Raw genomic sequence first — 16,837 nt, forward strand, 5'->3', positions numbered from 1 at the left:
ACAGTCCCAAGAAACAAGCAGGTTTAGCAATCCTAATATCTAACAAACTAGACTAAAATTAAAATCAATCAAAAGAGATGAAGAAGGACACTTCATATTCATCAAAGGAAAAGTACATCAAGATGAAGTCTCAATTTTAAACATCTACTCCCCAAATACAAAGGCACCTCCATTTGTGAAAGAAACATTACTAAAGCTCAAAATGCACATAAAATCTCACACACTAATAGTAGGAGACTTCAACACTCCACTCTCACCGCTAGATAGGAACTCCAGACAGAAACTTAACAAAGAAACAAAAGAGCTGATAGAAGTTATGACCCAACTGGGTTTTACAGACATCTATAGAACATTCCACCCAAACACAAAGGGATCTACCTTCTTCTCGGCGCCACATGGAACCTTCTCTAAAATTGACCACATAATAGGAAACATAGCTAATCTCCACAGATACAAAAAAAATTGGAATAACCCCCTGTATCTTATCAGACCACCATGCATTAAAATTAGAATTCAACAATAACACACATCGCAGAAACCCTACCAACTCAGGGAAATTGCACAATTGCGCCTTCCCTGGGTAAAGAAAGAAATAAAAAAGAAATTAAAGACTTCCTCGAAATCAGTGAGAATGAAGACACAACACACACAAACTTATGGGACACTTGGAAAGCAGTGCTGAGAGGAAAGTTTATAGCACTAAGTGCCCACATGAAGAAACTGGAGAACAGTCATACTAGAGAATTAATAGCACAGCTGAATGTTCTAGAACAAAAAGAAGCAAACTCACCCAGGAGGAGCAGACGCCAGGAAATAATCAAATTGAGGGCTGAAAACAATCAAGTAGAAACCAGGAAAACACTGAGAAGAATCAATGAAACAAAGAGTTGGTTCTTTGAGAAAATCAACAAAATAGACAAACCTCTGTCCAAACTAACCAAAAGACAGAGAGAGAGCAATCTAATTAACAAAATCAGGAATGAAAAAGGGGACATAACAACGGACTCTGAGGAAATCCAGAGAATCATCTGGGCATACTTTGAAAATCTGTACTCCACAAAATTTGAAAATATAAAGAAAATGGACAATTTCCTGGATAGATATCACTTGCCAAAACTAAATCAAGAGCAGATAAACAATCTAAACAGACCTATAACCCCTAATGAAATAGAAGCAGTCATCAAAAGTCTCCCAAACAAAAAAAAGCCCAGGCCCAGATGGCTTAAGTGCAGAATTCTACCAGAAATTCAAAGAAGAGCTAATTCCAATACTCCTCAAAGCATTCCACACAATAGAAGCAGGAGGATCACTGCCAAACTCTTTTTACGAGGCTATAATTACCTTGATACTGAAGCCACACAAAGACACAACTAAGAAAGAGAACTATAGACCAATTTCTCTCATGAACATTGATGCAAAAATACTCAATAAAATACTCGCAAACCGGATTCAAGAACACATCAGAAAAATCATCCACCATGATCAAGTAGGCTTCATCCCAGGAATGCAGGGATGGTTCAACATTAGAAAATCTATCAATGTAATCCACCATATTAACAATCTGCGAAAGAAAAACCACATGATCATCTCACTAGATGCTGAAAAAGCCTTTGACAAAATCCAGCACCCCTTCATGATAAAGGTCCTAGAGAGATCAGGGATAACAGGAACACACCTGAATATAATAAAAGCAATATACAGTAAACCAACAGCTAACATCAAACTAAATGGAGAGAAACTCAAAGCAATTCCTCTAAAATCAGGAACAAGACAAGGCTGTCCACTCTCTCCATACCTCTTCAATATTGTACTTGAAGTTCTAGCTACAGCAATAAGAAAACAAAAGGAGATAAAGGGGATACAAATAGGAAAAGAAGAAGTCAAACTTTCACTATTAGCAGATGATATGATAGTTTACATAAGTGACCCAAAAAACTCCGCAAGGTTACTCCTAGAGCTGATAAACACCTTCAGCAATGTGGCAGGATACAAGGTAAACTCAAAAAAATCAGTGGCTCTATTATATACAGATGATGAAGTGACTGAGAAAGAAATCAGAGAAACATCACCCTTTACAATAGCCAAAAACAGCATCAAATATCTGGGGATAATGTTAACCAAGGAAGTGAAAGACCTGTATATCAAGAACTTTGTGTCTTTAAAGAAAGAAATCAAAGAAGATACCAGAAAATGGAAAGATCTCCCATGCTCTTGGATTGGTAGGATCAACATAATAAAAATGGCAATCTTGCCAAAAGCAGTCTACAGATTCAATGCAATCCCTATCAAGATTCCATCACAATTCTTCAAGGACCTGGAAAGAACATTAATCAACTTTATATGGAAAAACAAAAGTCCCAGGATAGCTAAAACATCCCTATACAATAAAGGAACTTCAGGAGGCATCACCATACCTGACTTCTAGCTCTATTATAGAGCTATAGTCCTGAAAACAGCATGGTATTGGAACAAAAATAGGCAGGTAGACCAATGGAACCAAATTGAAAACCCTGATTTTAATCCACACGACTATGAACACTTGATTTTTGACAAAGAAGCTAAAACTACAATGGAAAAAAGAAAGCATCTTCAACAAATGGTGCTGGAATAACTGGGTACTGGTATGCAGAAGACTGCAGATAGATCCATGTTTATCACCTTGTACGAAACTTAAGTCCAAATGGATCAAAGATCTCAACATAAATCCAGCCACACTGAAACTTTTAGAAGAGAAAGTTGGAGATACTCTTCAATGAGTTGGTACAGGAGACCACTTCTTGAACATAACACCAGTGGCACAAACACTGAGATCGACAATTAACAAATGGGACCTCCTGAAACTAAAAAGCTTCTGTAAGACAAAGTACTCAGTAAGCAACACAAAAAGGCAGTCCACAGAATGGGAAAAGATATTCACTAACGCCACATCTGACAGAGGGCTAACCTCCAAAATTTACAAAGAACTCAAGAAGCAAGTCTCCAAAACACTAAATAATCCAATTAAAAGGTGGGGTACAGAACTAAATAGAGAATTCTCAATAGAGGAGGCTTAAATGGCCAAGAGACACTTAAGAAAGTGGTCAACATCCTTAGCCATTAGGGAAATGCAAATCAAAACAACTCTGAGATACCATCTTACTCCTGTCAGAATGGCTAAAATCAAAAACACCGAAGACAATTTATGCTGGAGAGGATGTGGAGAGAGGGGAACACTCCTCCACTGCTGGTGGGAGTGCTAATTCGTACAACCTCTTTGGAAATCAGTATGGAGATTCCTCAGAAAAATGGGAATTAATCTACCACAAGACCCAGCAATTCCACTCCTAGGCATATATCCAAATGAGGCAAATTCATACAACAAGGGCATCTGCTCCACCATGTACATAGCAGCATTATTTGTAATAGCCAGAACCTGGAAGCAACCTAGATGCCCCTCAACAGAAGAGTGGATAGAGAAAATGTGGTACATTTACACAATGGAGTATTACTCAGCAGAAAAAAACAATGGAATCTTGAAATTCGCAGGGAAATGGATAGCACTGGAAGACACCATCCTGAGTGAGGTAACCCAGTCGCAAAAAGACAAATATGGTATGTACTCACTCATATATGGATTTTAGACATGGATCAGGATAGTGCCAGTCTGCACTTCCACTGATAGAGAGTCTGGGGAACAGGAAAGAACCTAAAAGACATGCATATATGCATAGTACCCAAGAGAAGAGGATAGAGACAAGATCGTCTGAATGGATGGGGAACACGGCGAGGGGTGGGGGGGAGTGGGAGCTGGGAAGAAGAGAAGGGGGAGAAGAGGAAGAGAGAGTAGGTCATGGGGGAACAGGAAGTCTGAGTGGGTGTGGGTAGAATAGGAGGAAGAGGGAATCATAGGTTAGAAGACAGATCAGGCACCAGAGTAACCTCAAGTGATCTAAAGGGATAACACCAATTGGCAAGCTAAGCAATAGTGGAGAGACCACCTCGAATGCCCATACCTGATAATGAACTTGATGTCTATAACCATCCAGGAGCCTTCATCTTGTGACTGATGGAAGCAGAGGCAAACACACAATTAATCACTGAACTGAACCCAAGGAACCCAGTGACAGAGAGAGAGGAGTGATGATCAAATTGGCAAAGAATGGGCTGGCAAAACCAGCAGAGACAGCTGATCTGAACAGGGGAGAGCTCTTGGTCCCCAGATCGACAGAGGGGAGGCCAGCATGGGACTGATCTGGACCCCCCCGAATGTGAGTGTCAGTGAGAAGGCCTGGGCAACCTATGGGGCCCTGAGCTGTGGATCAGTGTCTATCCCTGAAATACAAACAATCATAGTGCGCCCATAGCACAAGAGGGATGCTCTCTCAGCCTGGACTCTTAGGGGAGTGCCTGGACCGTACCCTGAGGGAAATGTCAGACTCTAGACATCCCCTATATGGAAGGAATTGGCAATAGGGTGGGAGGCTGGGGGGGATGGGAGTGCGGGAGGAGGGAAGGGAGAGGGAACTGGGGAAAAAAAAAGAATAAAGTAAAAAAAAAATCCATCCACAATGAACCTGTTAGAAGAGAAAGTTGGAGGCACCCTTGAACAAATTGGTACAGGAGAAAGCTTCCTGAACATAACTCCAGTAGCATAGACAGTAAGATAGAAAATTAACAAATGGGACCTCCTGAAACTGAGAAGCTTCTGTAAGACAAAGGACACAGTCAGCAAGACAAAAAGGCAACTCACTGATTGGGAATAGATATTCAATAACCCCACATCTGACACAGAGCTGATCTTGAAAATTTACAAAGAACTCAAGAAGCAAGTCTCCAAAACACCAAAGGACCCAATAAAAAATGGGGGACTGAACTAAATAGAGAATTCTCAATAAAGGAGTCTAAAATGGCTGAGAGACACTTGAGAAAGTGCTCAACATCCCTAGCCACCGAGGAAATGCAAATCAAGGCAACTCTGAGATACCATCTCACTCCTGTCAGAATGGCTAAAATCAAAAACTCCTTTGACAGTTTATGCTGGAGAGGGTGTGGATAAATGGGAACACTACTCCACTGCTGGTGGGAGTACCAACTCATACCGCCACTTTGGAAATCAGTATGGAGATTCCTCTGGAAAATGGGAATCAGTCTACCACATGACCCAGCAATTCCACTCTTAGGTATATACCCAAAAGATGCACATTCATACAACAAGGATGTCTGTTCCACTGTGTTCATAACAGCATTATTTGTAATAGCCAGAACCTAGAAGCAACCTAGATGCCCCTCAACTGAAGAGTGGATAGAGAAAATGTGGTACATTTACACAACGGAGTACTATTCAGTAGAAAAAAACAAACCAATGGATTCTTGAAATTTGCAGGCAAATGGATGGCACTAGAAGAAACCATCCTGAGTAAAGTAACCCAGTCACAAAAAGAGAAACATGGTATGTACTCACTCATTTATGGATTTTAGACATTAATCAGGGGGGTGCCAGTATACAATCCCACTGCCAGAGAATCTAGGAAACAGAACCTTCATCCAGCGACTGATGAAAGCAGAGGCAGACACCCACAGACAAACACTGAACTGAACTCCTGGGATCCAGTGTCAGAAAGAGAGAACTGATGGGCAAAGGAGTTAAGAATGGGCTGATTTAACCCATAGAAACAATTGACCTGAACAAGGGGGGAGTTCTTGGACCCCAGACTGATGGCTGTGTGGAAAGCATGTGACTGACCCAAACCCCCTGAATGTGTGTGTCGGTGAGGAGACCTAGGTAATCTATGGGGCCATGGGTAGTACTTATCTCTGGTGTACAAATAGACTTTGAGTGCCCATGCCACAATATGGGAGGCTCTCTCAGCCCGGACTCTTGGGGGAGGGCCTAGGCCCTGCCCTGGATAAAATGACAGTCACTGGAGATCCCCTGTGGAGGGCCTCACCCTCCCTGGGGATCGAAGTGGACATTGGGTGGGGGACTGGGGGACCTAGTGGGGTGGGTGGGGGAGGAGGGGAGGGAGAGGAAACTGGGATAGACATGTGAAACAAGATTGTTTCTAACCTAAATAAAAAAATAATTATTAAAAAAATAATTGTAAAAAAACCCCACAAAATCATAAATAAAAGCAAAAACAGACAAAGTTGAATAGTGTGGATTTGTGCTAATATGTTAATGAGACGGGGATCCAATGGCAGTTTTTGTTAATGATAAAGTCAATTAATAATAACTAAGATCCATAATGTTAGTTTTACATTCACTAGAGTAAAACTATAAACCTCACTATAAATGAGGAAAACTGAAGTACTCAAAAGGGAATGCAACACAGAGTAAAATATGTTTAATGTATGCATAAAGCATAGAAAATATAAAAATTCTTCCACCTGATTAAATTCCCAACTGATACTCCCAAGCAAGAAAGGAAATTCAAATTGCAGGTACAAAATTCATTACGGCATATATTTACTATGAATGGTTAAGAGTATAGATTTCCTATTATTTGTATCTTTAAAATAAAGACGAAAAATATATGGGATTCTGTCAAAACCATACTCAGAAAATAGACAAAGCACTAACAAATTATCATATTATTATAATATAAATTAATAAGTGATAAGTAAATTCAGTCAACTCAAAATGGCAATGAATAAGGTAAATTTCAGAAAGCATAACAACAGTGACTACGCGTAAAAAGACAAAGATTTTTAAAAAGATTTAAAAAAATAAGAGGATTGATTCTCTAAGTGCATGTCACTTCAAGTACAGTAAAATATCTCATGTAAAATTCTAACAAGTTACATCAACCCCTCCAAGACCCCAACCCCAGCGAGTCCAGCCTCAGGAAAGACATCAACCCCTCCAAGACCCCAATCCCAGCGAGTCCAGCTTTAGGAAAGACATCAGCCCCTCCAAGACCCCAACCCCAGCGAGTCCAGCTTCAGGAAAGACATCAGCCCTTCCAAGACCCCAACCCCAGCGAGTACAGCATCAGGAGACCTGCCCACCCAGCAAAGAAGTCAACAATTCCAAGACCCCAACCCCAGTGAGACCAGCTTCAGGAAAGACATCAGCCCTACCAGGACCCAAACTCCGTGTCAGCATCCCCAGCTTCAGCTGCAGGAAGGAAGGAGACCAGTGGAGAAGGAAAGACCCCACCAACACCCACTGAAAGAAGAGATGGGAAGAAGACAGAATAAGAGATCACTCAGCAATAGAAACACCAACATGACCCCACCAGAATCCAGGGATCCGACACCAGCAAGACCTGAAAAGCACTACATAGACGAAGAAGAGGAGACAGACCTTAAAAATTATTTCATGAAGATGATGGAGACCCTCAAAGAAGAAACAAGGAAATCCCTTAAAGAAATAGAAGAAAAAACAAACAAAAAATCCATGAAATGGGGGAAAAATTCAAGAAATAAACAAATCTCTCAAAGAATCTAAAGAGCACCAAGAAAGAACAACCAAAAAAATGAAGGAAACAGCTCAAACAGTTGAAGGATTGAAAGCTGAAATAGAAACGATAAAGAAAACACAGAATGAAGGGATGCTGGAAATAGAAAAGCTGGGTAAACGATCAGGAACTACAGATGCAAGTATCACCAACAGAATACAAGAGATAGAAGAGAGAATCTCAGGTGTTGAAGACTCATTAGAGGATATAGAGTCGTCAACCAAAGAAAATCTCAAAACCAACAAATCCTAAACACAAAATATCCAGGAAATATGGGACACCGTGAAGAAGCCAAACCTGAGAATAATAGGTATAGAAGAAGGTGAAGAAATTCAACTTAAAGGTACAGAAAACATATTCAACAAAATCATAGAAGAAAACTTCCCTAACCTAAAGAAAGATATGCCTATGAAAGTACAAGAATCTTACAGAACACCAAATAGGCTCGACCAGAAAAAGAAGTCACCTCGCCACATAAAATCAAAGCATCAAACCTACAGAGTAAAGAGAAAATATTAAGAGCAGCTAAAGAAAAAGGCCAAGTAACATACAAAGGCAGACCTATCCGAATTACACCTGACTTCTCAATGGAAATGATGAAAGCCAGAAGATCCTGGACAGATGTCCTACAAACGCTAAGGGAACAAGGATGCCAGCCCAGACTACTATATCCAGCAAAGCTCTCAATTACCATAGATGGAGAAAACAAAATATTCCATGACAAAGCCAGATTTAAACAATACGTATCCCTGAATCCAGCTCTACAGAAAATGCTAGAAGGAAAACCAAGAGCCAAGGAAGATAACTACATTCACAAAGACACAGGCAATATATAATGACACTTTACAAAACACCAAAAGAAAAAGGGAGGAGAAACTACACAAAATAACTTCACTAACAATAAATCAAGCACAAGCAAGGATCACCAATCAATGGTAATTAATATCCCTCAATGTCAACGGCCTCAACTTGCCTATAAAAAGACACAGACTAGCAGAATGGATAGGAAGACAGAACCCTTCCTTCTGCTGCATACAAGAAACACATCTCAACATCAAAGACAGACATTATCTCAAGGTACAGGGTTGGGAAAAGATCTTCCAATCGAACAGTCCCAAGAAACAAGCGGGTGTAGCAATCCTAATATCTAACAAATTAGACTTCAAATTAAAATCAATCAAAAGAGATGAAGAAGAGCACTTCATATTCATCAAAGGAAAAATACATCAAGACGAAGTCTCAATTTTAAACATCTACTCCCCAAATACAAAGGCACCTACATTCGTGAAAGAAACTTTACTAAAGCTCAAAATGCACATAAAATCTCACACACTAATAGTAGGAGACTTCAACACTCAGCTCTCACCGCTAGACAGGACCTCCAGACAGAAACTTAACAAAGAAAGAAAAGAACTAATAGAAGTTATGACCCAACTGGGTTTAACAGACATCTATAGAACATTCCACCCAAATACAAAGGGATATACCTTCTTCTTGGCACCACATGGAACCTTCTCTAAAATTGACCACATAATAGGAAACATAGCAAATCTCCACAGATACAAAAAATTGGAATAACCCCCTGCATCTTATCATACCACCATGCATTAATATTAGAATTCAGCAGTAACACAAATCGCAGAAACCCTACAAACTCATGGAGATTGAACAATGCACAATTGCACCATCCCTGGGTAAAGGAACAAATAAAAAAAGAAATTAAAGACTTCCTCGATTTCAATGAGAATGAAGACACAACACACACAAACTTATGGGACACTTTGAAAGCAGTGCTGAGAGGAAAGTTTATAGCACTAAGTACCCACATGAAAAAACTGGAGAACAGTCATACTAGAGAATTAATAGCACAGCTGAATGTTCTAGAACAAAAAGAAGCAAATTCACCCAGGAGGAGCAGATGCCAAGAAATAATCAAATTGAGGGCTGAAATCAATCAAGTAGAAACCAGACAAACACTGAGAAGAATCAATGAAACAAAGAGTTGGTTCTTTGAGAAAATCAACAAAATAAATAAACCTCTGTCCAAACTAACCAAAAGACAGAGGGAGAGCATGCTAATTAACAAAATCAGGGATGAAAAAGGGGACATAACAACAGACTCAGAGGAAATCCAGAGAATCATCAGGGCATACTTTGAAAATCTTTACTCCACAAAATTTGAAAATTTAAAGGAAATGGACAATTTCCTGGATAGATATCACTTGCCAAAACTAAATCAAGAACAGATAAACAATCTAAACAGACCTATAACCCCTAATGAAATAGAAGCAGTCATCAAAAGTCTCCCAAATAAAAAAAGCCCAGGCCCAGATGGCTTCAGTGCAGAATTCTACCAGAAATTCAAAGAAGAGCTAATTCCAATACTCCTCAAAGTATCCCACACAATAGAAGGAGGAGGCTCACTGCCAAACTCTTTCTATGAGGCTACAATTACCTTGATACCCAAGCCACACAAAGACACAACTAAGAAAGAGAACTATAGACCAATTTCCCTCATGAACATTGATGCAAAAATACTCAATAAAATACTCGCAAACCGGATTCAAGAACACATCAGAAAAATCATCCACCATGATCAAGTAGGCTTCATCCCAGGAATGCAGGGATGGTTCAACATTAGAAAATCTATCAATGTAATCCACCATATTAACAATCTGCGAAAGAAAAACCACATGATCATCTCACTAGATGCTGAAAAAGCCTTTGACAAAATCCAGCACCCCTTCATGATAAAGGTCCTAGAGAGATCAGGGATAACAGGAACACACCTGAATATAATAAAAGCAATATACAGTAAACCAACAGCTAACATCAAACTAAATGGAGAGAAACTCAAAGCAATTCCTCTAAAATCAGGAACAAGACAAGGCTGTCCACTCTCTCCATACCTCTTCAATATTGTACTTGAAGTTCTAGCTACAGCAATAAGAAAACAAAAGGAGATAAAGGGGATACAAATAGGAAAAGAAGAAGTCAAACTTTCACTATTAGCAGATGATATGATAGTTTACATAAGTGACCCAAAAAACTCCGCAAGGTTACTCCTAGAGCTGATAAACACCTTCAGCAATGTGGCAGGATACAAGGTAAACTCAAAAAAATCAGTGGCTCTATTATATACAGATGATGAAGTGACTGAGAAAGAAATCAGAGAAACATCACCCTTTACAATAGCCAAAAACAGCATCAAATATCTGGGGATAATGTTAACCAAGGAAGTGAAAGACCTGTATATCAAGAACTTTGTGTCTTTAAAGAAAGAAATCAAAGAAGATACAGAAAATGGAAAGATCTCCCATGCTCTTGGATTGGTAGGATCAACATAATAAAAATGGCAATCTTGCCAAAAGCAGTCTACAGATTCAATGCAATCCCTATCAAGATTCCATCACAATTCTTCAAGGACCTGGAAAGAACATTAATCAACTTTATATGGAAAAACAAAAGTCCCAGGATAGCTAAAACATCCCTATACAATAAAGGAACTTCAGGAGGCATCACCATACCTGACTTCTAGCTCTATTATAGAGCTATAGTCCTGAAAACAGCTTGGTATTGGCACAAAAATAGGCAGGTAGACCAATGGAACCGAGTTGAAAGCTCTAATTTTAACCCACACACCTATGAACACTTGATTTTTGACAAAGAAGCTAAAACTGTACAATGGAAAAAAGAAAGCATCTTCAACAAATGGTGCTGGCATAACTGGGTACTGGTATGCAGAAGACTGCAGATAGATCCATGTTTATCGCCTTGTACAAAACTTAAGTCCAAATGGATCAAAGATCTCAACATAAATCCAGCCACACTGAAACTTTTAGAAGAGAAAGTGGGAGATACTCTTCAACGAGTTGGTACAGGAGACCACTTCCTAAACATAACACCGGTGGCACAGGCACTGAGATCGACAATTAACAAATGGGACCATCTGAAATTAAAAAGCTTCTGTAAGGCAAAGGACACAGTCAAAAAGACAAAAAGGCAGGCCACAGAATGGGAAAAGATATTCACTAACCCTGCATCTGACAGAGGGCTAATCTCCAAAATTTACAAAGAACTCAAGAAACAAGTCTCCAAAACACCAAAGGATCCAATTAAAAGGTGGGGTACAGAGCTAAATAGAGAATTCTCAGTAGAGGAGGCTAAAATGGCCAAGAGACACTTAAAAAAGTGCTCAACATCCTTAGCCATCAGGGAAATGCAAATCAAAACAACTCTAAGATACCATCTTACTCCTGTCAGAATGGCTAAAATCAAAAACACCGAAGACAATTTATGCTGGAGAGGATGTGGAGAGAGAGGGACACTCCTCCACTGCTGGTGGGAGTGCCGACTTGTACAGCCACTATGGAAATCAGTATGGAGATTCCTCAGGAAAATGGGAATTAATCTACCACAAGACCCAGCAATTCCACTCTTAGGCATATATCCAAATGAGGCAAGTTCATACAACAAGGGCATCTGCTCCACCATGTTCATAGCAGCATTATTTGTAATAGCCAGAACCTGGAAGCAACCTAGATGCCCCTCAACTGAAGAGTGGATAGAGAAAATGTGGTACATTTACACAATGGAGTATTACTCAGCAGAAAAAAACAATGGAATCTTGAAATTCGCAGGGAAATGGATAGCACTGGAAGAAACCATCCTGAGTGAGGTAACCCAGTCGCAAAAAGACAAACATGGTATGTACTCACTCATATATGGATTTTAGACATGGATCAGGATAGTGCCAGTCTGCACTTCCACTGATAGAGAGTCTGGGAAACAGGAAAGAACCTAAAAGATATGCATATATGCATAGCACCCAAGAGAATCGGATGGAGACAAGATCCCCTGAATGGATGGGGAACATGGCAAGGAGTGGGGGGGAGTGGGACCTGGGAAGAAGAGAGGGGGTGAAAAGGAAGAGAGTTGGTCATGGGGGAACAGGAAGTCTGAGTGGGTGGGGGTAGAATAGGGGGAAGAGGGAATCATAGGATCGAATACAGACCAGGCACCAGAGCGACCTCGAGTGATCTAAAGGGATAACACCAATTGGCAAGCTAAGCAATAGTGGAGAGACCACCTCGAATGCCCATTCCTGATAATGAACTTGATGTCTATAACCAATCGGGAGCCTTCATCATGTGACTGATGGAAGCAGAGGCAAACACACACTTAATCACTGAACTGAACCCAAGGAACCCAGTGACAGAGAGAGAGGAGTGATGATCAAATTGGCAAAGAATGGGCTGGCAAAACCAGCAGAGACAGCTGATCTGAACAGGGGAGAGCTCTTGGACCCCAGAGCGACAGAGGGGAGGCCAGCATGGGACTGATCTGGACCCCCCAAATGTGAGTGTCAGTGAGAAGGCCTGGGCAACCTATGGGGCCCTGAGCTGTGGATCAGTGTCTATCCCTGATATATAAACAGTCTTCATGTGCCTATAGCACAAAGAGGGATGCTCTCCAGCCTGGACTCTTAGGGGAGTGCCTGGACCCTACCCAGAGTAAAATGACAGACTCTGATATCCCCTATGTGGAAGGATTTGGCAATAGGGTGGGAGGTTGCGGGGAAAGGGGAGTGCGGGAGGAGGGAAGGGAGAGGGAACTGGGATTGACATGTAAAACAAGCTATTTAAAATAAAAAAAATTGAAAAAAAATCTAACAAGTTTTTGTTTCAGGTAGAATAAGATGAATGGCAAGAGTTTAAGTAGTCACACAAAAGCAGAACTAAAATGTGACCTGTGATCATGTGACAGATAATTTAAAAACATACCCTAATATGAGTTAGATTACTCATTCTGGCATAAAGAGCGTGTTCAGGGAAGTCTAAGTGTGATAAAGAAAACAGAACCCCACCCTGGAAACTGGACAGGTAAAGAGAATGGCCCAAATGTTAGAAAATTAAAATCAGTATTTACTGGACCAGTACTGAATGGTCAGAAACACTAAGGAAAACAAATCTACACAACTGTAAGCATGTAAGAATTGAAAATTATAAGCATCTTTATGAGCAGAGCATTTTTTAACCTAAGATATAAATCCTTCACTTTAAAACTGTATATAACAAGAATTATTTAATGCTAAAAGAATATGTTAAATGAAATGCACATTGCCTGAGAAAACTGCCGGTGGTGAAAGTAGATATTTCCAGCATTAAAGTAAGCCAGCCAGTACGTGGGGTCCAGAGAAATTGCTGCTCCATAGTCTGTCATTGCATTCTGCTTTTGACCCATAAACTCGTGAATCACACCACGATTTGTTAAGAATTCTGCTGTAGTATTGATCTGCAACATAATCATAGGAGGATTTGGCATCTGGGAATAATATCTATGTCCAATTTCATGTCTGTGAAATGAATGTTATGAAACCCACATGTGGGAACAGGTGCTGTTACAGTGCAGGTAAAACCCAGTTAGAGAAAATATTTTTATAAAGGGCTTGGTAGAAATTGGTTTCATGTCAACACTTTATTGAATGGCTGCATTTAAACAAACAATTTTAGAGCTTTACTCAAGTCCTTTCCAAAGAATAGTCAGGGGGACATCCACCTATTAATCTAAAAATGAGAGAAGACATTAAACTGAATAGGTAACATGCTTCATTGTCCTATGTAGAAACAATTATCTTTAAGCCCATCCTTTTTACCCCTTTATTGCTTCTATAATATTCCAAAATTGCAGAAACAAAGCAAAAAATCTGGAAGAGAATTCAAAGCATGAGAAAGCTGTCCCTTCACTATAGGAAGAAATCAAGCATCTATAGTGTTCTCTAATTGCTTCAAACTTGGGACATCACTGTTCCATTTTGAATTAATTTTGTATTACAAAATACATTCAGATCCTATGAAACATACAAGGTGCATTTGCTAAAATGAATAATTATCTCTAATTTGGTTTTAAATTTTAAATGTATTTAGATTGCAAAATAAGAAAACCATAAAAACTCTTTACCCTAGGCACAACTCTGGGGAAACAAAATCTTATTTCTCTACCTTTCACTTAAAATGGGTAACACAAAGTAACTTGCTTAGACTCATTCATTGATGATATGAATACATGCTAATAATATTATCATCAATATATATTTTACCTTTATGGCACTGTTAATATCCTGCATTGCAGCAAAATTATTACTCATCTGAAGACAAACCACAGCTCGTCCTTCATAGGCTAGATAGCTCTTTGGATCAGCCTCTGTGGCAATAGTAAAGTGATTCCAAGCTTTCTGGAATTTTCCTTGGGCCTAAAATAGTTATTCAATTTCATTAAACAAGAAACGGTCTGTAACATGACAAATGTTTCTGTGTCTTACTCATTAAAATCTTTGGAGATGTATATACTTTGGAGATGGTACTAAAGATAAGGTATTTTAAATAAAAAAGCAAGCTACAAAATGAGTATCTTCAATGACCTAATTGCCTTTAAGTATTTATGATCAAATAATGCTCAAATAAATTTAATTTTATAGTCTACTAATTTAGACAACTTAAAGTCATAGCAACTACATGACACCCATATGTCTGTTGACTATTGAAAACTTACATTGAAATCCACAAATAGTTGGAAGTGGAGGCATACGCTCAGGAGGCAAAGGTAGGCACATCACTGTAGGTTTGAGGCCAACCTGGTCTACACTAAGTGTTTGTGTGTGTGTGTGTGTATGTTTGTAGACAGACAGGTAGGTAGATATTTCAAATGTCTATAATATATGCATAACACACAAATCAAAATTAGTATTGCTACATAAATAAACGGAGTAATAGTACAAATGAATTGTTCCAGCATCTGGAATTTTAGGAACACTTTATATACTCCACAGAAGATGGATGCGTGAAAATCTACCAAGCATCTGTTTTTAACAACCTTGGAGCCAACTGGAGAAAAGAGAAAAAAGGTCATGAGACAGGCACCATTAATAGAGGGACGACAGAGTGTTTCCTAGAGCAGGCCAGCTGGCAACTAAACACCTCCCCACAGGAAGGCAGGGAGTTAATTAATTCACGATGGTCCAGCTTCTGTTCTTCCTCTCATGGGCTCAAATACTCAACCTGCCGGAGTCTCAGAGGCTGGCACACTCTAACCATGCTGAGCCCAGTGACTCCCACATAAAGCTATAAAGAAATATAACAACAAGGAGGACTAGATCCCGATTCCTAAGGAGCAACCGCTCTGAGTCAAGTATTACGAAATCTGCAAGCCATCACAAGTTCATCTAATAAACCAAAGTAGGCAAACTGAGGTTGCACTATCAGAATATTAAACTGCAAACCACCTCACAATAGGATTTAACTTATCAGTTGTTCTGACATCTGCCATTCTCACTGTGATAGCCCCAGTCATAGGTTAACAGTAGAGAATCTACATGTATTTCCCTGAAAAGCACATGGATGGCCCTAACTCTTCTCTATTGGCTCCTCCCTTTCCTGATTCACTCCCACATACTGATGTGCTTTTCAATCCCCATTCCTGGTTGTATATCCAGTGGGATTTTCACAAAATACAAATTTGATGGCGTGCCTCCGATTAGTGATATTCCCGTTAGTGATATTCCCATTTTAAAATAGACCTCAAAATTTTTATTCCAGGTTTCATTTAATTCTCTGGTGTCATCAAAAATCGCACTCTCTCTACCACATTCTGCTCTGCCTCTTCTTACAATGTGTCCTTTGTTGTTCCCTTCATCTCAAGAGTAAATCCTAGCCCTAGTCCCTCCCCTACTGAACTACTACTAGTCTTTCACACCTCAACAAACATATAAATTTATCAGTAAGTTCTCTTACCCCTTAGTTGGGTTTCTTTGTACCAAACACTCTTTGGTTTGTTTGTTTTATTTGTGTTGCACTTATTGCAATTACAATCAAATAATTATTCATGCACATAACAGTGCCTTTCTCTCCAATCAAGGAGTTTAACTATCCAAAAGAAACTGTGTTTCTTATAGAAGGCTGTCTCTGGGGACTAAGAACCACTCCTCATCCATATTGTAGGTGCTCAGCCTGTGAATGGTGTGAGAGTATTGCATTGGCTGTCAGTCAGGTCTAGCTCTCATAAAGTCCTCCAATCCATTCTTTAAGTGGGCTGTGGATTGTTTATATTGTGTTTAGAATGAGAATTTTAGGTTTAATTCTAGGAAGGCAATCTTTTCTCTCTAACGCGTTCCTGGGCACTGGTCATGATAACAACCAATCCCGTGTCTTCCAACACTGTCTATCAGTCTTGGCTGAGCTGAGGTTCAGCTAAGCATGTTCTCTGTGTTAATTGAGTCCTTGCTCCCCACTCCTACCCTCCATACTACAGTAAAGGAAAACTACATGTTCATAGCCTGAGAAATAACATCTGTCCACATCACCAGTAAAAAGTCAAATATTTCTATTTTTCTGTCCACACGA

General features: G+C 39.7%; 1 protein-coding gene across 1 annotated transcript in view; it reads right to left on the bottom strand.

Moving 5' to 3' along the window:
* Positions 1-16,837, bottom strand: part of Ttc6 (tetratricopeptide repeat domain 6) — a 212,407-nt gene that overhangs the window by 11,153 nt on the left and 184,417 nt on the right. The window contains exons 29-30 of the mRNA XM_040743045.1: positions 14,539-14,691; positions 13,563-13,733 (exon numbers count right to left, since the gene is read on the bottom strand). Coding sequence (XP_040598979.1) covers positions 13,563-13,733; positions 14,539-14,691 — 324 coding nt within the window. The remainder of the gene's footprint in view (positions 1-13,562; positions 13,734-14,538; positions 14,692-16,837) is intronic.

The sequence above is a fragment of the Mesocricetus auratus genome, unplaced genomic scaffold (assembly GCF_017639785.1).
Source record: "Mesocricetus auratus isolate SY011 unplaced genomic scaffold, BCM_Maur_2.0 Super-Scaffold_15014, whole genome shotgun sequence".
In the NCBI taxonomy this organism is placed as follows: Eukaryota; Metazoa; Chordata; class Mammalia; order Rodentia; family Cricetidae; genus Mesocricetus; species Mesocricetus auratus.